General features: G+C 36.9%; 3 protein-coding genes, 1 non-coding gene and 1 pseudogene across 5 annotated transcripts; 2 read left to right on the top strand and 3 right to left on the bottom strand.

Annotated features, from left to right (window-relative positions):
* The first annotated feature begins 1,411 nt into the window (after window positions 1-1,411).
* Window positions 1,412-3,706, top strand: LOC126586185 (pantoate--beta-alanine ligase-like). Of its 2 annotated transcripts, XM_050250898.1 has the most exons (5): window positions 1,412-2,114; window positions 2,846-2,959; window positions 3,081-3,212; window positions 3,426-3,565; window positions 3,601-3,706. In XM_050250898.1, exons 1-4 carry the CDS (start codon window positions 1,527-1,529, stop codon window positions 3,540-3,542), a joined length of 951 nt encoding a protein of 316 aa, XP_050106855.1. In that variant the 5' UTR covers window positions 1,412-1,526; the 3' UTR covers window positions 3,543-3,565; window positions 3,601-3,706. The 2 variants fall into 2 exon arrangements, with proteins under 2 accessions (XP_050106855.1, XP_050106854.1); XM_050250897.1 differs by having other exon boundaries at window positions 3,426-3,706.
* Window positions 3,698-7,399, bottom strand: LOC126586186 (putative vesicle-associated membrane protein 726). The gene is made up of 5 exons (XM_050250900.1): window positions 7,030-7,399; window positions 4,773-4,914; window positions 4,558-4,678; window positions 4,330-4,392; window positions 3,698-4,146 (listed from the first exon to the last, which is right to left on the bottom strand). The coding sequence occupies exons 1-5, from the start codon at window positions 7,217-7,219 to the stop codon at window positions 4,003-4,005; spliced, it is 660 nt and encodes a 219-aa protein (XP_050106857.1). The 5' UTR covers window positions 7,220-7,399; the 3' UTR covers window positions 3,698-4,002.
* A 7,451-nt stretch (window positions 7,400-14,850) lies between these two features.
* Window positions 14,851-16,671, top strand: LOC126586704 (uncharacterized protein At4g13200, chloroplastic-like; annotated as a pseudogene).
* Window positions 16,672-16,843: 172 nt separating this feature from the next.
* LOC126586703 (guanine nucleotide-binding protein-like NSN1) lies at window positions 16,844-20,463 on the bottom strand. Its single transcript, XM_050251636.1, has 9 exons — window positions 20,305-20,463; window positions 19,856-20,097; window positions 19,316-19,424; window positions 19,042-19,215; window positions 18,714-18,931; window positions 18,290-18,554; window positions 17,931-18,110; window positions 17,612-17,823; window positions 16,844-17,393 (listed from the first exon to the last, which is right to left on the bottom strand). Exons 1-9 carry the CDS (start codon window positions 20,321-20,323, stop codon window positions 17,016-17,018), a joined length of 1,797 nt encoding a protein of 598 aa, XP_050107593.1. The 5' UTR covers window positions 20,324-20,463; the 3' UTR covers window positions 16,844-17,015.
* A 141-nt stretch (window positions 20,464-20,604) lies between these two features.
* TRNAM-CAU (transfer RNA methionine (anticodon CAU)) lies at window positions 20,605-20,689 on the bottom strand. The gene is given in 2 exon segments: window positions 20,605-20,640; window positions 20,652-20,689. It is a non-coding gene; the product is annotated as a tRNA-Met (tRNA).
* Window positions 20,690-25,723: the final 5,034 nt, after the last annotated feature.

Below are 25,723 nucleotides of genomic sequence, written 5' to 3'. Positions count from 1 at the left end.
GAGTCAAATTATTATGGTTAGCCCATTTTTAGCTCATTGTAGATAATATTGTATGTATTAGAAAGAAAAAAAAAGGACATAATTTATATGGATAACTAAACAGTCTTTGAATTGAATAAATTTTTTTTAATAATACTTGCATCTCCTCCGTTAGGATAATCTTCAATCAAAATTAATATATTGAATGGTTTCGATTATAAAATTTAAACGATGAAGATACGTTATTTGCAAGTGTGTATTAAAAAAAGAATTAATTTATATGAATAACTAAATAGTCTCTAAATTGAATAAATTCTTTTAATAATACCTGCATTTTTTCCATGGGATAATCTTCAAATCAAAATTAAGACATCGAACGGTTCCTATTATGAAAATTTTGACGATGAAGATACATTATTCACAAGTGAAAGAATGAGCTCATCCCACGAAGGGGGAATGCAAGTATTATTTAAAATGTTTGTGTAAATGATATTTAGATGACAAACATATGGATAAAGAAAATTGAATGATACTTGTATTCTTCCTTGAAGAAATGAGTTTGCTCCTCACTTGCAAATGACATATCTTTACCAATAATTTTTTTAACCCTAAACCTGAAGATCATCTCTACAAAAAAAATATGCAATAGGAGATCGTTTAGTCATCTAAATGTATCAAACAAATGAGTGGTTCATCATTAATATGATACTTAATACCTACACCTTTGGTTTATTTGATACATTTGAATGACTAAACGATCTCTGATTCAAATGATTTTTGTAAGAATGATTTTCAAATGAAGATTAAGAAATTGAACGTTTCCGATTATGAAATTTATATGATGAAAATACGTTATTTATAAGTGGAGAAATGTGTTCATTTTCCAATAGGGAATTTAAGTATTATCCAAGAAAATTTGCTCTGGTTCAAACATTCCATACAAATTTGGAGCAATGGTCCCTAAACTAAAATTTAATAATCATTGGTCTTTTAACTCATTAAAACGTGCAGCTATGGTTCTTTTCGTTAACACCATTAGAATTCCATCAAAATAAGTTATGTTGGAATGACCATTACTATAGTTGGGTTAAAGTTGAGGGACCGGGATCATTGCTCCAATTGAGTTAAAATTGAGGGACCATTTCTACAGTTAGGTTAAAGTTGATGCACCATTGCTACAATTTTTCTCATTTAGTTTTTCATATTTGCCTTTCGATTCAGCCTCATATGCGTGACATGTGACTCATTTTGACTGAAGTTCTAAAGGTGTTCATAAAAATGAGCATAGTTGCAAGTTTTAAGGAGTTAAGAGACAAATTAGTCATGAAATTTTAGTTGAAATGACCATTACTTTAGTTTGGTTAAAATTGAAAGACTATTTCTACAATTTCATCTTATTAAACATATCCTTTATCTCCTGGTCAGCGTAGGCAGGCGTGACCCAACCTACCCGCCACATAAACGGTTTCCTCCTCCCTTGTCACTTCACCTTTGCTTTCTCAAATTCCACCAATCCCTCTCACTTCCTCCTCAAAACACTTCATACAATGGCGGCCAAACAACCAGAGATTATCAGGGACAAGGACCAGATGAGGAGGTGGTCACGCGCCATGAGAGCCCAAGGCAAGACCATCGGATTAGTACCCACAATGGGCTACCTCCACGAAGGACACGTTTCCCTCATCCGAGAAGCCCGCACCCATGCCGACGTCCTCGCCATCTCGATCTACGTGAACCCGGGTCAGTTCGCCCCCTCCGAAGACCTATCCACATACCCGTCCGATTTCCACGGCGACATCCGGAAGCTCGCCCAAATTCCCGGCGGCGTCGACGTCGTATTCAACCCCCACAACCTGTACGACTACGGAGGAAGCACGGACGCAAGCGCACGTGCGAGGAATGGGGCGGTTGAGAGCGGCTGCGGCGAAACGGTGTCGTGCTTGGAGGACAAGGGGGTGGGGCACGAGACGTGGGTTAGGGTCGAGAGGTTGGAGAAGGGGATGTGCGGGCGGAGCAGGCCGGTGTTTTTCAGAGGGGTTACGACGGTTGTGAGCAAGCTGTTTAATATCGTGGAGCCTGATGTTGCGGTGTTTGGGAAGAAGGATTATCAACAATGGCGGATAATTCAGCGGATGGTGAGTTCCTGTTCAATTTTTTGAGCTCCATTGCAATCGGTTTTGCGAATTTCTACAAAATGTATGATGAAATCTATTTTCGTGGAATTTTCGACATGCCATAAGCTTCTAGAAGTTCATGAATTGGAGCATGAAAGTGTAAAACTTTGAAAGATTTTGTTGGAAAGTTGATGGCCAAGACATGATTTAGTACCTCTTGTCTTGTCGCTACGTTTTCAATTGCATCCAATTTTTGTCTTTGTTGTTTGCATTCTGTTTAGTGTTTGAATTCGGGGACGTCTGTATGTCGACTTACGTTAGTTTCTTGTACGAAATTGTCACTTTTGCGGCACATGGGAGGATAAATTTTGACGGATTTCATAGAAGAAATGACAAAATGTTCGGTGTGAGAACTTAATGTGTGAACCTGATTGTGGTCTTGATTTGATGTGTTTTGTCAATGCAAGAATGTTTGGTGCGCTAACCTTTGAGGAAAGAAAAATAGATTGCCAATGTTGTGTTCATTGAGGATTTGAGTTGCTTGCGGTAATTGAATGGATAATTGTTGCAGATCATATATTTCGGGTTTGGGTTCAAACCGGTTTCAAAAACTTTGTTTGCTTTACTTAAGTTGGCCATTTCAAACCTAATTGCTGCAGTAGTTTTAGACATGACATATTTTGATTAAATGATGTTTAGCCACATTTGTAGGAAGCTGCTTATTGATTATCGCTCTCTTTGTATTTGTACAGGTTCGAGATCTTGATTTTTCCGTTAGAGTGATAGGTTCTGAAATAGTGCGAGAACACGATGGCCTGGCAATGAGTTCACGCAATGTGCGCCTCTCACCTGAAGAACGGGAAAAGGTTTGCAACTGCATTTAGCCTTTCTCGTTATTTGCGAATATAGAACTTGAGTTGTGCAGCATTCTTGCTCTTGCAGTGTCTTCTGTTCAATTATTACTGTGTTATTTTCGGTGACATGCAGGCACTGTCTATAAGCAAGTCATTGTCAGAAGCTAGATCTTCTGCAGAAAAGGGACAAGTTAATTGTAAAGAGTTGAGAGAATTGGTCATCCAAGCGATTAGTGAAGCCGGTGGAAGAGTCGATTATGCTGAGGTGAGCGTCGTAGAACGAACTTGTTTTACTGCATTGGCTTTTCTTATAGCTTTGAATTTTAAAACCCCTATTTTGAATGAATCTGTACCTTACTTCGTTTTTCTTGTATTAATTTGTTCCTCCTTTCCGGGAGACGTCTTGTAAGCTAATTTTTCAGCAAACTTTATTTAGATTTGCTCGAAATTTCTAATTGTTTGTGAATTATGCCGCCAGATTGTCGACCAGGAAGGCTTGGAGTCGGCAGAAGAGATCAGAAGGCCTGTCGTGTTCTGCGTCGCTGCCTGGTTTGGAAAGGTTCGACTGATCGACAACATGGAGATCAACATATGACCATTGTCTTGGTACTTAGTACTTCATATAGATAGAAGAATGTCGAAAAACTTGGACTCGTTTTTCTGTTCGGCAAAAGCCATTTTCATACATTATTCTGAAGGGACATTTCCCTTCGTGTTTTCGATTCTCAATAGAAGGCGAAAAGCAACACATTTCCTTCACATGTTCGACACTTTTCAATTGTTGAATATCAAATCTAGAAACACTCACAGTTGTTCTGCCAAATCAGTCACAAAGTGCTACAACATAAGTTCCACGGAACAAAAGGAATCAAAGAGCGATTCGCACTTCCGAGCGGGCCTATTATAGAAAGAATTCACGAATACAAGCTATACAAACGGTCTTACGATGCAAAATATAGCAGAAAGTAGGATGTGCCAAAAATAATTATACGTCGACCAGAAATCAGCGCGAGGAACGAACGTCATCCAGTCCGCAGTAAGAGTCTATGGACACATCAGCATTTGAAGCCATTGCACACGGATAGAACGATGATGAGAATCAATGCGATTAAGATTCCCAAAACTATCAGCTTCACCTTCATGTTCTGCAACCACATCTTCCTCCTCATCTGGGTCCCCTGCTGCCTGAAATCTTGTGCCTGCATCACCCAATCAATCAGTGACACATGATACAGAAGATAATTAATGGAACTGAAACAAAATGCACAACCAACAAAAAGATAAACATAACTAATCGAAGCCTACAGCAACTAAGGGTTACTGGTGCTAAGTAATTGACTCGGCTATGCCAGGGTACAATAAAAATGACAACGGTCGCTAACCTGTGAGCGGAGGTTCTCTGTTTTATCCACCAGAAGCTCAATCTTCTCCCCACGATCAAGAACCTGCAAAGAACATAATCAATCAAATAATGCCGAACCACATTAATCCCAATCTCTAAAATTTTGTTACTGAATATCAATCCCGCAAAAAAATGCCCACAAGAAATAGATATCAAACTAAACAAAGGTTTTTTTGTTTTGTACATATAAATAGTCACAAGGACTTACCTTCTCGATATTTTCCATCATAACTCCCTTGACTTCGGAAACCTGAGCTTTCACTTTTGCAAGCTTGCTGATCTCTTCGGGATGATCCACACAGTATTGCATGTGCTCCTTCAGTTTGGACCTATATATTGCCACCAAAATTGTGGGATTAGGACTTCATAGGAAATCGCAAGCACATTCAATTCAATGAATGGAAAACTAAAAAACAACAGTACCCAAATTCCTTGTTCAGGCTATTTGCAACTGCTGTTGCAGCTTTTCCCCCACCATATCTACCAGTAAAATCCTCCTTGATCCGCTCAAGGAAGGCAATAGGAACTTGCCGACCAACCGCCTCAACTGCGACTACACAATATGCTGTAGCATCAAATGAGTAAAGTTAGTTCAACTCCTATAGACATAAATGTATCAAACTTTAAAGAGTAAAGCGAAACAAAAATGAATATAAAGATACCCATCATCCAACTACGCGTAATGTATAAAAACTACATATCCATGTAACTAATTATAAAAAACTGAAATGTTTTGCCACTGAAAAGTAATTTCAGGCAGCTCTTTTCTTCTTCTTTTTTGTTTTTTTGGTTGAAAACTTAAATTCATTAAACAAAGGAAGGCTTACATGGAGCCAACCAAAGGGAGGCAGGAAACCCAATAAACATTGGGAGAAACCAAACGCACATAAGCCCAACCTAATAAGCAGATAGACAGAAAAATTACAGAATCCTAAATCCTATCATCCAAGCGCAGAGAACAACTGCCGCCGCCGCCGCCGCCATGAACACCTTGCCAGCAGTCACCAAGGCAGCCACACTGGAGAAAACGACCGAGTGATCAATTCGACCAAGACATCATAGCATAAAAGTTACAAACCCATAACCAAATGAGCACCGCAACCAAAATTCGTCACCAGAAATGCCGATCCGAACGATAGCCACCAAATCCAGATTACCTTCACCAAACCCTGCAAGTATATACAAATACAGCAACAGATGGAAGCGTGGTGAGGCTAAGGGGTATGTGAAATACCCCTACTTTGGCAGAAGCCACAGAATCTGGCATGCCGGTTGGGGTAGGGGCAATGAAAGACGAAAATGGACTTCGCCACCATCTTTGGATCGTCGCTCGTGGATTTGAGCAATAGTTGGGGTGTGGATGAATTATGAGGGTGGGTGGTAGAGGGAAGAGATGGAAGAGGATGGATGCTTAGGTTTGAAAAGGGGTGATAGGGATATAGGACGGGTGGAAAACAGAGGAAAATAAGAAAGCAAAAACCGGCAATAAAAGCCGGGGAAGCGGCAAAGAACGCTGGGCAAAGAAGAAGGGAAGGAGGAGGTGTCTAGCTGCCGCCGACCCCAAGCAAGAGCAAGGGGCTTCAAAAACTCAAGGTTCTGGTACAGGCATTCATGTTAGAGAAATGATTTTGACAGATTAATTAATAAGAGATGTTCACAGTGGCTGATCGTGAACTCCATTTCCACAGGCTCCTTAAAAGTGAGACAATTCATGTTCAACTTCTTCAACTAATTATGTTTTGGTAACGTTGACAAACTTGCTAGAAACATACATAGCAATAAACAAAATTGCTATTCTTACCATCTATCGTATCATCTCTCCAATAGAGATGGAAGAGATGGGACTCACATGTGTTGGTGGCCTAACTTTTAATAGAGAGATGGTACAAATAGATAGTACGTTTAACATTACTCAGCAATAAAACATTAATTCAGATTTGACGATTAATGACTTCTTGCCATATTTCCTAAAGCTTAATCTGGTAATTACGAAAAATGTAGAAGCTAAAATACTGTACTCATTCAACTTATTTAAGCCGAGAGTTTTTTCATTGGTTAAATCTGAAAACAAGAAACACTTTGAATTTTTGAAAGCCATTAGAATGCACAAGTGAATAAGCTTTACAGAACCATGCTCATCCGGATTGCAGAATTTTTTTGAGAAATCTATGACTAACATAATTCAGATACAATAATATTTACTAACTGAATCCTGAAAAACAAATACCCAAATAAAAACTTCAATCGTGAATTTTATTTCTCTCATATCAGAAACCAATTCAACACTCATATCAAACGAATCAATTTAAGTTAACAACAGCGGGTTACGAGGTTTACTTTTACCAATTTTTTTCCTTTTCACTGCACAAACTTTGACCCTATCATTCTCCACAAACATTTTCTCACCTAACAAACAGCCTAACAAAATCCGAGAAAAACGCACAAGAAATTACGAGCTTGAGAATCTATACGAATCTTATCCTTCGGCCTCAAAGCGACAAAAATCTATGCCAATCGAACTAAAAATAAATGATTTTCCAAAAATAGCATAGAAACCACGGAGGCAATCCAAATCGAGCAAAATTAGCGGATCAAATCCATGACAAAGACGCGGATCGGACCGGAAACTAAAAACATAAATCAGAAAAGATCTGATGAGAGAGAGAGAGAGAGGAATTACTGAAGCCATTATCGACGAGGTAGTTGAAGGTGTGGCCGTCGCAGTTGTAGGTGAACTTGTTGTTGGTGGCCGGAAGTTTCTGGAGGCACTGGGAGGCTATGCTGGTGAAGTTCCCGGTGAATTCCGTGTACTCTGCGAGGACCACCGTGCCGCGCGCCACGAAGCTGTAGATCAACGATTGCTGCCCCATCGATTCGATCCCCGAACCCTAAAGCTAGGATAGAGAGGTGGAGATTTCGGTTGCGGATTAGAGAGAGAGAGGGCGGAGGTTCTGAGAGTTATTTTTGTTGCTGAGAAAGAAGCAAAGTCGCGGTGGTTTTATCGTGACGAGAGAGAGAGAGAGGAGTTTTGCCTAGATGAGAAGCTAGGTAGCGACGGGGTCTTTGTTGTGAATTTGTTAAGCTACCCTCCAACTTTAGAGTAAATAACGAAAATGCCACGCAGTTACTGACCTGCGGTCGAATTTTGAAGTTTTTGGGAACATTTGAATGCTCGTTTCTACCAAAGTCAAGGAGACGCACATAGGCCCCCCTCTAGAATGTTTAGAACCCTTTCCAATCAAAGGACCTCATCCAACACGTTTTTCTTTCTTTTATTTTTCTCTTAATTTTGAACTCTATTTTCAGTTATTAAAGTAATGTTAACGAAAGGAGATAATTTTCGTATGTGGAACATGTGATCAGACGTGTATAACCATCCAATAACAAATTGATACGTTATCGTTAGTGGTATCAATATAAAGTTAAATTCATCAAAATACAAGAGAAAGTTGTACACATTTGAGAAAAAAGGTGAGACCAAATAAGGTAGCTGGTTGCCCGACGCATTTTTTTTTTTCCAAAAAAAAAATGAACACAAAAGCTCAATAGTTAAACCTTGTAAACTATAAGCCTTGGATAATTTTGTTAATATAAGTGCTTTTATTCATTAAAATCATGTACTCCTGAATATTAAAGAAGATTACTGCCCAATTACGTACTTATAATTTTGAGGTGACATCCAAGTGATGGTCCACCAACCATGTTGCATTTCAATTGAAACATATGACCTAAGCACTAATTTCCTCAAGTGAAACCTAAAAACTGCCCCCAATTATTCATTAATATCAGCCCAAACTTTTTTTTTTTTTATGATTATCATATTTTTTTAAGGGTTTTTATTACAAATGGTTTCTGAAATTGAACTAACTCATTACTTTGGTCATTCAATTTGAAAATCAATCAATATCTTCCTTGAAATTCATTACTGCACATCGATGTGATCCTCCTTACAGTCAAAATCCAATAAATTTTCTGTTATGATAACATGGCATGCATGTAGCCTACATAGCCAGTAACTTGGTGCTACGTAGAGAAATTAAAAAAAAAAATTTAATTAAAATAAACCAAATGAAATATTTGAAATACTAAATCAACAAAAAAAACCCAGTCAGCATCTTCCCTCATCCCCATCCACCTCTATCTCTCTCTACTCTCCGGATCCCTTCTACTTAATCATTCCCATCAACAATCCATATCCTTAAAATTTGATCCAAATGCTAAAAACACAGACCCGAATTATTTGATGAGATTAATTGATTTAGGTACGAAATTAATTGATTTGCAAATTAAGGAACCTAAGTGATAAAGTTAGGTCAATTTCAAAAATCATTTGTAATAAAAACCTTATTTTTAGTTGTCAAACTCTAAATGATCGAAGTAAAACTACAAACACATGCTCTATGAGTTTTTTTTTTTTTAAAAATGAGATAATTATAAAGTTTAAAACTTCAGTGAACACGAGCCAAATAACAGGCCGACTCTTGTTTTTTCATTCACGAAATAAGAAAAATATGATAAATTTTAATTCAGAATTACTAGATGGGTGGCTCGATGTATCTGTTTGTTTCATGCACATAATATTAATAATATTAGATAAATGTAGTGGTGCCAGAATGGTTACAGAACAGGATCTCAAGAATTTAGGGAACCCAGATAAACATGAGTTCATAAAGTTTGTCCATTCCTACGTACTTTACAAAATATTTATATTTTTCATTTCCGGTAACAATGAGATTTTTTTTTTTACTAATTTGTTAATGGTATATTGACAATTCCTAATTTAATCTGACATCTATTGTTGCGTGAGCAATCCAGCTATCAATTACAAATACGGAAATAAAATTAAAATTAATTTATATCATTGTCATTGGATTGGAAATTCCGTACGTAGTTTACTACCATTTTTGTTTTTTCATTTCAAATTTTGTGGATCACTTTTTTGTTGGATAGGCTTGATATTTGGAAGTGTTTTCAAAATGGTTGAAAACGTTTTCAGTTAAAATGTTTTTAGAATCAATTTTTAATAAAAATGTAAGTAAATTTTGAAAAAACAGTTAAGATACTTCATAGAAGAAGCACAATAACTGGTGCGCTTCTTGCAGAAAACACTTCAAGTACTTTTGGGATCCAAAAATATTTTATCTAAAAACATTTTCAGTCATTTAATAAGTACTTTTAAACAAAATATCCATTGTCTCAGTAAGGCAACGCCTTGAATTTTCATGGTAATACCCTGTTAGTTTGAACTTTTATTGTTAACTCATAACGTTCTATGTTTAAACACAAGCTCGGTCAATATTTTGATGTTTGTATTATTAATTACAGACAACGAATTTATGCATTAAGGTATAATATCAATAAACATACACGTATTTCTTAAACATCGTTCCAATGCCAGCGAAAATCTCAGTCCGCATAAGACGATGAGCCAAAAAATGAGTTGTAAATACAAGAATTAAACAAAGTTTACTGGGTGATTTCAATGCTAACACCATCAACATTTTCAGGTTCTTGTTCTTGTTCTAACTTGGAGACATGCATACCTCCTTACACCTTATAATAATGAGGGAGTGCTACAATCAGACACGCGTGTCTACTATAAAAAAAGCTCAAATGCTTGATTGACCATAGCGAATCCTTATCACAATAGCATGTATAGCACAAACAACATGTATTTTAGGGACATATTTTAGGAATGTGCTATCCACATACCCCTTGTTAATTTCTATCCGTTGACTTTCTTTAATTCATCTGATCCGACCGTCGAAAATTAAAAGGGTGTGTGAAAAGTAAAATGAGGTGTGTGCAGGGCCGTCTCTGAGATTTTGGAGGTATTGTGCGAAATTTATAAAAAAGCCCATCTTTAAGATAGTATTAAAAAAAGTAAAACAATGTATTGATGTTATAAAACAATCGCTTAAATCAACACTAATTGCAAGTTTACAAATGTCATTAATTATAAGTAAAAATGCTACAAACATAACCTTCACTAAATAATCAAAAGCAATTCAATCTTAAACAACCAAACACGAAGAAAAACAAAACTTTAAAACTCTAACTTTAAAGTTCACTTGAATATATGACCTTATTATATAATAAAATTGGAAAACTATTGTTTTTAGGGTGTTATTATTGACAATCAGAATATGTCAGTGTACTAGAAATTTTTATATTGAGTAATGCTAGGGATACTAAATTTGTAGACAAAATTTTGTAAATTAAATGACATGTAAGTTGATGATTGAATTATTACTTAAACATTGATAAACGTGATCATTTCCTATTGGCAAGGTTCTAAAAAACGCTAGGCGCTAGTCGGGCGGCAGGCTAGCGCCTAGCGCCTAGGCGGCTAGGCGGCCTAGGCGGATTTAGGTAAATTTCTTGTATATCTTGTAAATAAGTGCATATTGACATCTAAAAAAAAAACTATACTTGTATGGATAATAAAATAATGATAAAATGCAAATTAGGTACACTATTTCCATAAGTATTGGATGAACTTGTAGTAAATCCATCATTTGCAAATTAGATACACCATTTCCATAAGTATACCACCATGAAACCAAAAAAGAAAAAAGCACGCAATTAATAAAAAATAAATAAATAAAAAACCTCATAAGACCGCCTAGGGCCGCCTAGGACCACCTAGCCCGCCTAGGCCCAACCCGATTTGCCAAAAACGCCTCGGTTGCTAGGTGCCCAGCGCCTAGGCGGCTGCCTAGGGCATTTTTTAGAACACTGCCTATTGGTGACTCATCATTTAGTTCACAAATTTAGTCTCTCTAGCATTATCTTTTTATATTTAGAAGGGAACAAAATTTACTCTTATTAGGAATGCATAATAAGATTTTAAAGTACTAACAAAAGCAATTTTCTAAATATATAACATTAGATGGCAAAAATTTTGGGGCCCTGTGCAACTGCCCATATTTTAACGCCCTCTCTGGGTGTGTGAATATCACACCCCATATTTTAGCTGGACCAACCATTAAAGAAAAATCAGATCAGTTCTGTTACCGGGAAAAAAAATTCCGATCAGTTCCTACTATGTTTGTGCGCCTCTTCCTTCTTCCTGAACAAATTTGATGCATTGCTGTCTATGTCCATCGTCCACTCAAATTAGGTCAAGTCCACCTTGGGGGTCTAGGAAAGCAAGATGAAGCTGCCACCGCCTAAACGTACATTCAATTCCAACAAAATTAGTGACGAATGCAGAAATTCATTACAAGAGGGGCTATAAGCTAATGAGAGAAATTAGAAAGAAAAAAAAATAGTTACAAATATAATTAATTGGAGAACGATCAAAGATTTCTTGTTATTGTTTTGTATTGTCATGGAAACTTTTGATTAAATAACACTGATAGAGCATTAAAATTTGTATAAAAAATTTAGTATTTGAGATCATTATATCAAAACAACATAGTTTGTTTACGAGCTTTAATTAAAAAAGGTTCAACACATTAGATTCGAACAAAAATTTAAAATCATGGATAGTTCAAAACTATTATTACTATAAGATTCTTCTTTCAACATAATTAGATCTTCCTCTACATTCATTGTATAGATTTTGTATTATATGAACTGACAAAGAAAAAAAGAATTAATTTTAAAAAAAAATCATAAGATTGTGGGCTTCGGAAGGCTTATATAGTAAAACACAATGCTAGTTTTGTCTTGAAAAGAAGTAAAATTTGAGATGTGGGTCCAGTTGTTGGGGTAAATAGGGATTCACACTGGGTCTGAAAAGCAAAGAACTTTTTGCAAAGGCCCAATGCCTTAAACAATGAATGATTCAAAATCCATACGAATATACCACATGATGCATATAATTATTAATTAGAGGTCCATTTAAATGCAGATGTGTTAGTTGTGGTAATGAGTACTAGTGTTTGTGCTTGTGATGGTAATTATGGTGAAGTTGATAATCAGGGTAAGCGACGAACAAATCAACGAAATATAAAATGTTTGTTTTATTAACATCTCACATATTTTTTAATACATCCTATATCTACTTTTTTAATCAAAATTTATCTTAGTACACCCCACATATTTTCCTACACTACCCTCACACCCCAAACTTTCTACATACAACCCACATTCTTTACATACATTCAACATTCTTTCATTGTTAATGAAGTACGACTACATGATATTCGATTGTTGGTTTATTTTACTGGTAGAGCACAAATCCAAAATTTGTATCCGTCTCTGTTACTCATCTAGAGTCAATCTCACAAAATTTTGACCCAAAAAAGAATGATAGAACATGGGTGAATTAATTTTTTTTTCTTTTCAAAATTATAATGGGTTCAATTCTTTTTATTGTACAAAACTTAAAAGAAAGTAGTGTCAACTACCAAAGCTTACCACTTAGAGACAAAAAAATTTATATTATAATGGATTTATTCTTTTTTTTTTTTTTTTTGAGAAATTGAAAATTTGTTTTGGAGTAGTTATAGATTTTGATAACAAAAAAATGTTGTAGTTCTTACAAAATCCATAATGAAGTACGTTTGGTTACGAATTCGTAACATTTTTCTATTTTTAGGGTTTAGGTTTCTATTAATTTGGGGGATTTTGTCAATTAGGGGTTTTAGGATTTTAGGGTTCAGGTTTAGACAACCAATTTAGAGTTAGGGTTCATATTAGTAAATAATTTGTGTATTCAATTTCTTTTAAATTTGTTGGGGCTAAATAGTCATTTCATGTTAAGATACATGAGTGATTCAATAATACATATTTATGTGGGATATATTCAACAATATGTGAGGTGCTAATAAAAAAAAACCTAATAGAAAATAATGTTTATTAATTGAAAGTACAGAAACATTACAAATGGTCAAGAAGGCTAACCTAAATAGACTATATTTGGACTAACTTACCTAAACCAGAAAGCCAGTTATAAGGCTTAGATGGTAAGAAAATCATAAAATTGTTTGCATAAATGAGTATCGAGCCCATGACTTGCTAGAAACTTTAAACTCTACTCCACTAATGGACCATATACTCTTTATCGTATAAACTAGCAAACAACACATATGAATGAGTGAAATTCCAAAATAGGCCCCGGCCTATTCTGGCCTTCATGTGGCTCCGCCCGAGAATTGAATGGTAAATGGAATAAAAACCTTTAACATAACAGAATTAATTGGGTGAAACACATGTCAAAACAATCATCTTTCGTAGTTATTACACACACAGGCATTTTATGTAGTAGTCGGAAGCCCCAGGAGTGAATCTAGTTTTCTTTCTTCTTCTACATAGGTTCTATGTCCTACTTCATCTCTTACCATCCTATATGCACAGTAATCTATAGAAACTTCAAGCTAGACGAGTTGAAACATACATAGAAACCACTTTGACACCCACCACGACAACAGAACTGAAAAAAGAAACAGCTTCCTTACAGTATCAATAGTAAGATGGGTACCTGTAGATTGAGCCGGCGAACACTAAAGATGTCCTTCATAGGGTGTGAATTATTGGCTAACAGATAACATGTATATGCCTCTTTCGCTGACTTGCAAAGAGCATGGTTGCGAGCGACCATCTTCTCCTGCATCAGTCAAAGCAACACATAAGGTTCCTTAGAAACCAGTTATTGTATAATAACATACAATAATTGAACATAAAAAAACAGGATATTACCAGTTTAGAATGCACATTTTTTGCCCGGACATGAGGAAGACCATAGAGATGAAGAAATTGTTGATGAAAAAAAAAACTAGAAAGAATTGCTAAGCAAATTGTTGATGAATAAGAAGACTAGCAATTCTTATGTCTAGTTATTACCTGTGTGTGTAATAACTATCTCATAGGCAAGAGATAGATGTCGAACGAGAAAGAATTGCTAATCTTCTTATGTCTAGTTAATATTTATTTCACATTTGATTATCACGCAACTATAACGTGTCCTTTTGTTTTTAAGAAACAAATTGTCAAGTACATGTATCTTCAATTAAGTATTTATCATTTTATTATAATTTTTAATTGAATTTTCATCAACAATTTAACCAAGTTGTATGCTGATTATATACGAAAAATACTTATGCAAAAATTCTTGAGAAAAAAGTCGTTAATCTATTGCTACTGAAAGTGCATTTCATTTGACAGCCAAACACTATTTAATATCAAGAGCACTTCTATACTATCCAAAATAACTTTGGTTGCCTGTAAAACAACAAACTGCTTACTTGTAAAAGCATTACTAAAAAGTGTTACAAACAAAAACACTTGTGTGCTCACCCAAACGAGCCTTAAGAGAATTTTTTTCGTCAGATGTAAGACAACAGTTCAAATGACGAATGATGATACGTTACAACCGGATTGACAAAACTTAGCTTTCAATCCCAACTCATGCACTTGTTAATTGTTAATCTCCTTATTTTTACAATTAAATCACGTGAAAACGCGATTGACAATAACAAATACCTAGCGCACAAAATCCCACAAACAGGTGTGCTTGAGCTCCTAGTGTTGTCAAATCAAATCACCATGGAGTTCAAGAAACATAAGTTTTGGTAGCACGATAGTATTGTCAAATCAAATCAATCATCATGAAACTCAAGAAACATAAGTTTTGATAGCAAGGTGTGTGGTGGGACGTGTATTAAATTAGCAGAGACTGCACTTGTTTTATATGTCGACATATTTGTGTACAAGTTTTGGCCCATGTCTTTAAAACCAACTACAAACCCTAAACTCGAACCCGACCGTACTGCAACGAGCCAACTCAGAAGATTTTTGTTCTGTTGAGCTGACAACAAAAGGGGAGAAACAACGAGAAAGTGACAGAATCTGAGACTGAAGTAAAACATGATTTGTGGGGTCTTAGTTTCTGCTTCTGCTCCCACACAAGCACTTTCTTCCCCGTTTTCTAAACCCAGAAGCAGCAGCTTTTTCTCTGCATCGTCTTCAAGCTCTGGAAAGGTTCACACAGATTTGAAGTTCAAAAGAGTCGGATTTTATGGAAGAAAATGGTCTCAAAGAAGCATATTTCACTGCAGTGGCAGCGCAGAACCCGGTGGACCCGGATTTGGTATTGTTCTTACCTCTGTTTCTTCAAATTTTTAATTTTTTTTAATGTAATTTCTGTGTTTGCTGTTGAAATGAATGTTGTGGTGGAAACTGTTGATTTATATGAATTGGGGTTTTCTCTAAATTAAGAAAGAACAAAGCTTTGTGGTTCTTTGTTAGTTCTGTGAGATGACTGGGTTTTCTTTGTGTTAATATTTTATTGATGAACAGTAATTTTTGGTAATGGATTGAGAGTATGTCATTACCCTTTTCCAGAATTGTCGAGTTTTATTGGTGAAACGTAAATTTTCAATTGGAATTTGCAAAGATTTGATGACTGAATGTTGCAGGTGAGGGTGATAGCAGGAGTGTTCTGGATGCCTTTTTCTTGGGGAAAGCTCTAGCTGAAGCTATAAACGAGCGCATTGAGTCCGGTGTAGGCGAGTTTTTGAGCACGATTGGTAGGCTGCAAGCTGAGCAGCAGAAGCAAGTTGACGAGTTTCAGGTAAGAAGTTCCAGTTGCCGGGGTTCAGTTTACTCATGAATTCTTTCTCCTTGTGAAATTTCTGCTTTACAAATTTGTTGTCAACACTTCCGTAGCGAAAAATATTTCCAGAATTGATGGATTGAAATCTGTTTTAGATCCTTCCTACTTGATATGCACTACATAATTCGATATGCCCAGTTTTATAGCGAATAGCGTGGGATCAATCGCTACATAATTCTGTTACTGGTTGTTCTAGATTTCGTGTGGAATAATGTGGGGAGTTGATTACAGGAAGTGATTTCTGCACACGATTTTTCTCCCTCTCTACACCCCTGTGTATTTCTGTATGTTGGTCGCTATATATTGACTGTTACTTTTGCCCGTCAGTTTTTGAAAAGCATACGCTTGATTTATTGATTATACACAGGAAGACGTACTGGAAAGAGCGAAAAAGGCCAAAGAGAGAGCAGCACGCGAGACTGCAGAGGCACAAAAGTGGTGACATCCACTACAGAAGACATAACACCAGTCACAATCAACAAAGACGTTACAGCAGTATCTTCAACAACCACCACGACTATCGTCACTCCTGTGAATCAATCCTGGACTGAACCAGCTCCCTCGACAGCTAAGGATAAACAAGATCCTGCCGATGATGACACGGTTTTAGGGGTGCCAATTGATGACTGGGATTCATCTTCATGTATTAGCATATCTTACACCTTCCAGCCAATACAGTTGGTTTTTAAACTGGTGTAGATCACTCATAAGTTATGGTAGCTTAATTTTGGATTGCAAATAAACATGCTAGCTACATTATATGTCTTGTAATCCAATTTCAGTAAGAATTGATCTGAATCGCATTTCAGATTCAGGTCGGTTCAGTGAGGGCAACCGTTTGAGCCGCAATCTTTATAGCATACAGCATTTTGCGGTTGCCATATCAAATTATTTATCAATCATGTGTGTGTAGCGAGAGCAGGACTAACAATTGAATCAAAGCTTTTCTCTTGTATGCAGATATAACTCCCGTCCGTACACAATAATCTGAAAACCAGCAGTATTCATATATAATTTAAAGAGAACAAAAAAGCAGGCTAACTCAAGACCAAGCTTGGGTATGCACCTTGAAGCGCCTCTGATAATACAGTTCTATTCAATCGCTATTCCTCCGGTTCACCGAATCCAGTACCAGACATGGGAACCTTTCCAATAACTTGACCATCACTAACATCCATAGCAGATCCCTTCTTGTAATCCACTTTAAAGTCGTAGTCACCGTCAGCGTCCATAGCATCAACTGAGGCTGTGGCTGACTTGGCCTTTTTCTTTTTCTTCTTCTCTGCTTTCTTTAGCTTAGGATTGAGAATACCTTCAGCTGTATACAATTTCTCATTTTGCCTGATAGTTCTACTAGCTTTCTTATCCTTGGGTTTACCGGCATCTTCTTCTTCACATGCCATGGACTGGTCATCGTCTCCATCAACCATATCTTGAGGACTTTCATCAACGTGACTTGATGGTCCTTGTGCCGCATCAACCTGGTGCGTGACAAAATGCAAAAACAAATTACATTGAGAATTTGATAATCCTCCACGAAATTTAAAATCAAATGTGAATCGGTCAGCTTCCTAGAAAGACTACTGAATGTACCCAAAAATATGCAGAGACAATTCAATTTACCATGGTTTAACTACTTCAAAGCTGAATAACAGAAAAGGATTCAGGAGTGATATGGTATTTAGCACAGATCACAAACCTCTTCAATATCTTTATCAAAATTGAGCGGGCAACTTGGAGGAACTTCAACAGGATGGAAATCACTAACGGACTTGAGGCTTCCTATGTATGAAGATTCAGCATTGTATACTTCATCAATGTTAAATGCCTTGCCCAACTGCGAAACAATGTTTGCCTCTGAAGGTTCATCTTGATTCCTAACCGGGGGCATAGTGTAGTACGGAATTTTACCTGAAACACATTGAACGTTTAACATCAATTATCAAATCTTTCAGCATATTTACAGATTTTTTTTTTCCAACACAGTTCTCGTCTAATGCAAGAAGGTCAATGCGTACCCTCATTCCAGTCGTGCAAAACAATTCTTGCAGCAGAGCCGATATCTACAACACCACCCTTTTTGAGCTTACCCCTAACTGTAGCCACCTTATGCAGAAAGTCATCAACTGAATCGAAACTTGGGAGCTTGTATAGAGTCACCAAAAGTCTCTCTGGGCAAAGCTTCAAAATTTCCTTTACTGTTCAACGAAGGGTAAAGTGAGTAAGTCTTGTTTGCAACGAAATTCCCGAAGGATTGCAATACATGTAAGTTTCATATACAACAGCACTATAAGAATTTCATGGTAGATCAATGCATTCTTAGGGCACTCAAGTAGATTAAAACGGTTAACCGAATAATTAGACAATGGGTAAATACCTGGAGCAATTGGATCCTCTAACTTCTCAATTCTTTTGCAGTTTCGAAGTGCTATAGAGGCATCATTCTCTTTAGATCTAAGCATTACAACACCAGGGCAGTCCAACAATTTGACATTATTATCCAATTGAACTTCTTGCAGCGATCTTGTTAATCCTGGAGTAGAACCAACATTGACAACACGGCTTCTCTTCAAACTGTTAATCAGACTACTCTTTCCAACATTAGGAAGGCCAATAACACCCACAGTAATTGATTTCTTGATCTGTGAAGGACAAAAGCTCACATTTACACCAGAAATAATGTGATGAAATTATTCAAACCTACTCTTATGCCAGCAATGAAAACCCTAATTTCAGAGGGATATATATAATATGCCTCTGCGTGCGTGTGGCATTGCTTCCTGAACAGATGATATTCGTACCTCATGACTTCTGGAATAGTTCTTCAACAATTTAAGAAGAGTTTCAGCTCCCAGACAGTCACTCGTCTGGAGAAGGCTGCTTGGTTTTGATTTCTTTGAAGATGATTTCCACCCTAAGTTTGACCTTTGCTCTTGGGTGTTGCACTTGAAGGCGACAGCTGGTAACTCTTCCCTAAGATAAGTCAGCCACTTCTCAGCAGCTTCTCGCGGGACAAGATCTGACATAAAAGAACCATCACAGTTAATAAAGGCTAAAGCTTAGAAACAAGAAAATAAATGAAAGTGCAAATCAATGTCTTAAGATACTAGAAAGCATGCAATGTATTACCAATTTTGTTCAGAAGTAAGACGAGATGCTTATTAGGACCCGATTTCATCACCATCTTTTCCATATCAATACATCGGGTACCCAGGGGATCTCGAGCATCGAGAACTTCCAAAATGACATCTGAGGCTTCAATAACTTTAACCAATTCCTTGTAGAAAGCCCTATCTGAGCTATCTGTACAGAGCAAAAAGCATTTCAAGAACAATTAAAGAAATAGAAAAGGTAGTGATATATACAAGCTGAACCATCCTTAAAACACCAAGTAACAACATACCCCGATTATTCCCAAAGCCAGTAGAATCATCAATACTCCTTTCTTCTGCCAATTCCTCTGAACTGGGGGCATCTTCGTCCTCTACAATCCCCATCTTCCTCTTTTTAGCCTGAATAAGAATAAAGAGTTTTCTTACCAATAAGATAAAGCTGAAAGTGTGTTCTAAAAGCAGCGAAGTGACTGTATCTAAACGATCAAATTCAAATAGGCCGAACAAATATTATTGACAACTTCTACATTAGAACTCGAAGATCGAAACTTCATATGTACACAAAATGGGTACTCTATCGAAGAAGAAAAATACCCATTCATTCTCAGCTATTAATGCATCATATGCTAAGAACTTTAAAACCCAATTTCAATTGCCAAGGTGAATGTCAAATGCATAAGTAAATAGAAAGGGCTGTATTTCGTATCCAACTGCTCGAAAACTCAATAAACTCTAATTCGTAAACTGTTACTCAAAACAATTCAAACAAAAATCAATCACAAAAACAGAAACCAATGCAGCAATACTTGACTAATATACTAAAACCGTACCCTCTCCTTGCGAGCAGCCTTCTTTTGCTCTTCTTCTTCGATATATTTAGCCCGACGGACTTCGAGGGCCTTGAGCTCCTGCTCCTTGAAGGGCCAGTCATTTGGGATACCAGGGTCCTTCTCGACCTTCTTGTTCTTGAAGCCGAGCTTCTTGGCCTCCTTGGCCTTCTTCTTGTGGTGCTCCTTCACCTTCCTTATGACCTTGTACTTCTTCTTCAACGTCACTCTCTTGCTCTTGCTCTCTGCAACCCATTAATCCAATTACAATTAATTCCAGAAACAAAATACAAAATTATCAAAACAAATTGACAAAAATAATAAACTTTCGGTGAAATTATCTCTCTTATTCTTAATCTTTGCAACCCATTAAATTCAAATTCCAATTAATTAAAAAAAAAGAACAATAATTAACAAAAATGAAAGACTTTCAGTAACATTAAGAGGCTTACTTCTGCTCTTCTTCACCATCGTTGGGTGTCCTTGAAATGAATAACAGAAGCTGTAGAGAGAGAGAGAGAGAGAGAGAGAGAGAGAGAGAGGAGGCCCCTGAATCGGTTTAGGGTTTTGGGGAAAGTGAATGAAGATGGAGCTCTGATGCGGCTTAGGGTTTATCTACTTTGGGATTTGGGTCGCTGTGGAGCTGTTGGAGACTTTGGGCCGACCCGAATGATTTTCTAATTGAGTATGGGAGCCCAGAGTTTGACCGGGCCTAGGCCCAAACTAAATAACTGAAAGCGAAAAAACACATATGGGGTGAGAGAGGCTCGAACTCTCGACCTCAGGATCACTCAGAAGCTATGAGACCTACGCGCTAGCCAACTGCGCCACCACCCCGTCGTTGTCAATCCTTGACATTAACTATTGATAGCTTAGGCCTCATTTTAACTAGGAGATTTTTAACAAATTGGAATGGATAAGACACTACTGTTAACATATGCTAAAAGAATAAATGAAAATTTGTGACGGACTTAATAGGTATGAGAATGATTCCTTAAGAAGAAATTTATCAATTCTAATCCTTTCCAAATTAGTAGGATTAGAAGAGAGAAGTTTTCTTCAGGTTTAATTTTCTTCTAATCCTTTCAAAAATAAGAAATCATTTTCCTCCATCTTCAGTATGCCTTAAATGTAGGGGGTTTTCAAAACCCAATCGTTATACCAAACGAGGGCCTAGTTGTGAATGTCTCAATTATCTTTTGCGGGGTGTGTTTTTATTTTGAAAATGTAATATTTTTTGTCTCTTTTGCAATTTTTATTCAATACAACGATATTATTTACACTAAACAGTGGAAAATTCGGGCTAAAGACACACACAATATACCAACTATGATAATTTGGTATCGAATTCGTCATGCACGAGAGATGAAATGAAGACCTCTCACTTACAAGTTGAGATGAATAATAGTCTTTTTTCAATAATATAATTAAAAAAATATATCTTTATAAAGTAGATTCAATCTGAAGGGAGTTAGCAAAGTGTACTTGAGAAATGTTGAGCAATTGATGGATTGTTAGAGAATAAATCTTTAACTTTGAATGGCATTTGACGATGTTGCATAGCATATGCGCCTTATTAAAAAAATGTTGTGCTCTTTTGTAGTGGTATCGAATAGTTGCTTGATCATGAGTTTTCTATAGAATTAGGTCTAGGGTGATTGGTGTGCTTGAAAATTTAGGATGCCAACCAATGATGCTTTGTCATCTCGTTAGTTGTTTTCAAGTGATTAACTTTAAGCATATGCTTTAAGATTTTGACAAAAAAAAAAGCATATGTATTAAGATAGTCAATTGTGTTACACTAATTGATTATTTAGCGAGTTTCACACTAAGGTGTCTCGAGTTCAATGACTTGTTATTTATGAAGTAACTTTAAATGTTAAGAGAAACGGAATATTCAATTTAGTGTGTCTTATCAAATAAACAATGGAACAAAATCTATGCATATGAGTTGTATCTTCAACTTAATTAAGTTCGTCTTATAAAAACTAATAGCATCGTCATTCGAGGGCTATACGTCACATTTAGTCTAAGTTGGAAGGAAAAACAATCTCCAACCAAATGTCAAATAAATAAATAAAACACTAGGGAGAAATTAGGTTCTGATCACTAATTGTTATATAGTATCGATTGAAACCTTATTGGTTTTAAGTTTTTTATCAAAGTCCTTTGACATTGTCCACATGTCATTTTTTTTAATTGATTTTTCTTTTCAAAATTGTATTATTCATTTTCACATATCCTTTTGTTGGATTGTTTTAGGAAAGTTGACCTGGTTGGCCTAAATTTTAGGGATTTGAAATTTGAAAACTTTTATTAGTTATATTACCTTCACGGTTAGCAGCACTAGTGCAAAAACAAATTTGCGCGACGGCAACTTTGCCGACAAAGCAAATTACGTCGCGTAAAGTATGTTTGCGCAACGATGACAACAATACGTCTCCCAAAGACATTTTGCGCAACGAAACTTTGCACGACGCAGACTGACGTCATGCAAAACAACTTTGTGCGACGAAGGTGTGCATTCGTCACGCAAAACAGCTTTGAGCGACGGAGCTGTGTCACAGCCTGTCCCGAAAGATTTTCTCTGATGGTGTGAAATGTCTAAATTACCCTTGGACGTCAACTACGTTGTGTAGTGGTGTGGTTTGAGCTTAATATTTTGACCAATTATTTCCTTTCCTAAAGATTTGGAACTTAAGTTTTAGTTGTTTTTAGTTTGGTTGGCCAAACCTGGACCACACACACACACCAACCAATCTCATTGACTCCCTCTCTCTCTCGGTTTTCTTCCATTTTCCGTACGACCGTACGGTCAACCATCGAACCTAGCTCACTAATCACAGATTGAGGTTTTGGAAGCCATCTTCGTGTTCCTTGTGAGCTTAGGAACACATCCATACCCTTTTTAGAACGTGAATCCTTTGAAAACCCGAGAACCCAGAAATCCCATATTTGAGCATTGTTCATGCAATCGTGATCGTGGAAGTTTCAATGAATTTTAAGGTTCTAGGGAGCTTTAGGACGTCTTCACGAAGCTCGGGGAGGAAAGTTGGAGTGTTTTAGACGTTGGGAAGTCCCAGTTCGTGAGTTTCAAGTTTTGGCCGGATTATCGAGGTTTCTTCTGTGAGATTCCGTGGATTTTAGGGCTTACAATTGGTAAGGTTTTGTTCAACTCGTTGTAAGTTTCATTTCGATACAAATTTCATGAATTTTGGTTGAGAAATGAAGAAGATATGAAGGTTTCAATATTTTTTCAGAAACCGGCGATCGCAGAAGCGACGGCGACGGTCTCTGGCGATCCAAGGAAAACGAAGGGGAATATTCCATCAAGTCTGACGAAATATTCTAACAACGTCAGGTAACACCGTTAATTTCTATTAAGGATCCTATATCTTTGACTCCATATATAATGGCTCCTGCTATATTGAGGGAATTGAAAGTCCATGTGCAGGAATTAATTGATAAAGGTTTTATTCAGCCTAGTACTTTACCCTGGGGAGCTCCAGTTTTGTTTGTAAGGAAGAAAGACGGGACTTTGAGGCTATGTAGTGATTATAGGCAATTGAATCAGGTAACAATTAAAAACAGGTATCCATCGCCGTATATAGATGATTTGTTTGATTAGCTTCAAGGTGCCTGTGTGTTTTTTAAGATTGATTTGAAGTCTGGTTATTACCAGTTGAAGATCAACAATGAGAATGTCCCTAAGACTGCTTTCAGGACTCGTTATGGTCATTATGAGTTTCTTATGATGCCGTTCGGATTAACAAATGCACCAGCAGCTTTCATGGATTTGATGAATCGAGTATTCCAACCATATATAGACAAGTTTGTCATTTTTTTATTGATGACATTTTGGTATACTCTAAGTCTAAAGCAGAACATGTTCGACATCTTACTTTGGTATTGAAGAAATTAAGGGAACATCAGTTGTTTGCTAAGTTTAGCAAATGCCAATTTTGGTTGAATCAAGTGACATTTTTGGGACATGTTATATCTACTCAAGGTATTCAAGTGGATTATCAAAAGGTAGCAACGGTGGAGAATTGGCAACAACCACAAACCGTCACTGAGGTACGGAGTTTTCTTGGCCTAGCAGGCTATTATAGACGGTTTGTTAAGGATTTTTCAGTCATTGCTTTGCCATTAACGAGGTTGATTAGAAAAGAAGTTAAGTTTGAGAGGGATGATAATTGTGAGCAAAGTTTTCAGCAGTTGAAATATTATCTCACTCATGCACCTGTTTTAACACTCCCAGATGATAGCAGAAATTTTGAGGTCTACAATGATGCTTCCTTAAATGGTATAGGTTGTGTGTTAATGCAACATGGTAGGGTGATTGCTTATGCTTCACGACAATTGAAGCCTCATAAGATGAATTACCTTACTCATGATATGGAGTTAATAGCTATCATCTTTGCTTTGAAGATTTGGAGACATTATCTTTATGGTGAGAAATGTAAGATCTTCACAGATCATAAGAGTCTTCAGTATCTGTTTACTTATAGTGATCTTAATCTTTGGCAACGAAGGTGGATTGAGTTGCTTAGTGATTATGATTGCATAAATGAGTATCACCCTGGTCGTGCGAATGTAGTGGCTGATGCACTTAGTAGGAAGACTCCAGTTAGACTTAATGCTTTGTACGCTTGTCACGTTCCTCTTCTTGCAGATTTGAGGTCTACTAGAGTGAAGTTAGGAGTGGAAGATCGAGATGAAGCCTTACTTGCTAGTTTTCAAGTCAGGCCAATTTTAATTGATCATGTACTTGAAGCCCATGAATGATAAAGAGACCCAGGAAATAATTCAAGCAAGGAATCGGGGGAAGAAAAAAGGCTTCATAATTCGAGAAACTGATGGCATGCTCATGCAGGAGAGTAGGATGTATGTGCCGAATAATATGGAAAATAAAAACATAAAATAGAGCTCAGTTGCACATAGATAAGGCATCACGATTGCGACCAAAATAATCAAGATACACATAAACGGAACATTTGATCCCATTGGTTTAAAGTATAGTTGCCATCTTGAATTAGTATTGTTTCTACCGTTGCACTACTGTTTTATATATATGTGAACAAATGCAAGAAAGGATATAATATTACTTTCGCTGCTAATTGATTAGTTTCAAATGCAAGAAAGGATTAGTGTCTAATGTTATATTTTTATGGTTCAAAAAGTGTATAGATGTTGCAGTTGATTACTCGTTGTCGGAGTGTAACCAATGCGCCTCCCGCATTATCAGCATCTACTGCTTCAAGCATGAGTGTTCCATTGAATGGAGAGCCTACACCACTTACTGAGGCTACTCCTACGGCGTCCCAGGTGCCTTTATCATCGACGCCATCAATGTCGGTTCAGCCGCTCAATGCACGGCAGCCTCATCAGTGCCGCTACAAGCCGAAGCCTTCTGATCACACTTCCTTGGCATCCAAGCTTGAGGGTGGGGCCTCCCAGCCAAGTAGTTTTTTCTAATTGTCACTACGTTGTATATTTTTTTTCATTTGAAAACTATTATTTTTATGATTGTGAAAATTTGCTGGATTGTGAAACGGGTGCCTCCTCTTCCAGATTGACCACAGGAGACGTCAATGCCCTGAAGGAGAAAGTGACAACCCTAAAAGGTCAGCTTACGGCCCAGGGCGAGCAGATGAGAGCCCAGGGTAAGCAAATAAGTATTATTGTACGGGCCTTACAGATGTCCGACCTCCAAATCCGGATGCCAACACCTGATCTTGCTCCACCTTTGACCTCCCAGCCACTTTGACAAGCCGATACCCAGTAGCCTAATATATTAAACTTAGAAGACTACTTGTTGTAGTTTTTTTTCTTTTTTTGTTCAAACATCTTGTATGTACATTTTCATAT

Source organism: Malus sylvestris, chromosome 10 (assembly GCF_916048215.2).
Source record: "Malus sylvestris chromosome 10, drMalSylv7.2, whole genome shotgun sequence".
NCBI lineage: Eukaryota > Viridiplantae > Streptophyta > Magnoliopsida > Rosales > Rosaceae > Malus > Malus sylvestris.
This window is presented reverse-complemented; position numbering and strand designations above follow the sequence as displayed.

Coding starts and splice junctions, on each gene's coding strand:
- LOC126586185 (XM_050250898.1), top strand. CDS start 1,527: ATGGCGGCCAAACAACCAGAGATTATCAGGGACAAGGACCAGATGAGG. Junction 2,115..2,845: donor GGCGGATAATTCAGCGGATG/GTGAGTTCCTGT, acceptor GTATTTGTACAG/GTTCGAGATCTTGATTTTTC. Junction 2,960..3,080: donor CACCTGAAGAACGGGAAAAG/GTTTGCAACTGC, acceptor GGTGACATGCAG/GCACTGTCTATAAGCAAGTC.
- LOC126586186 (XM_050250900.1), bottom strand. CDS start 7,219: ATGGGGCAGCAATCGTTGATCTACAGCTTCGTGGCGCGCGGCACGGTG. Junction 4,679..4,772: donor AGCCTGAACAAGGAATTTGG/GTACTGTTGTTT, acceptor GGCAATATATAG/GTCCAAACTGAAGGAGCACA. Junction 4,393..4,557: donor TGATGGAAAATATCGAGAAG/GTAAGTCCTTGT, acceptor TGTTCTTTGCAG/GTTCTTGATCGTGGGGAGAA.
- LOC126586703 (XM_050251636.1), bottom strand. Junction 19,216..19,315: donor TGGCTTTGGGAATAATCGGG/GTATGTTGTTAC, acceptor TGCTCTGTACAG/ATAGCTCAGATAGGGCTTTC. Junction 17,824..17,930: donor TTTGCACGACTGGAATGAGG/GTACGCATTGAC, acceptor AATGTGTTTCAG/GTAAAATTCCGTACTACACT.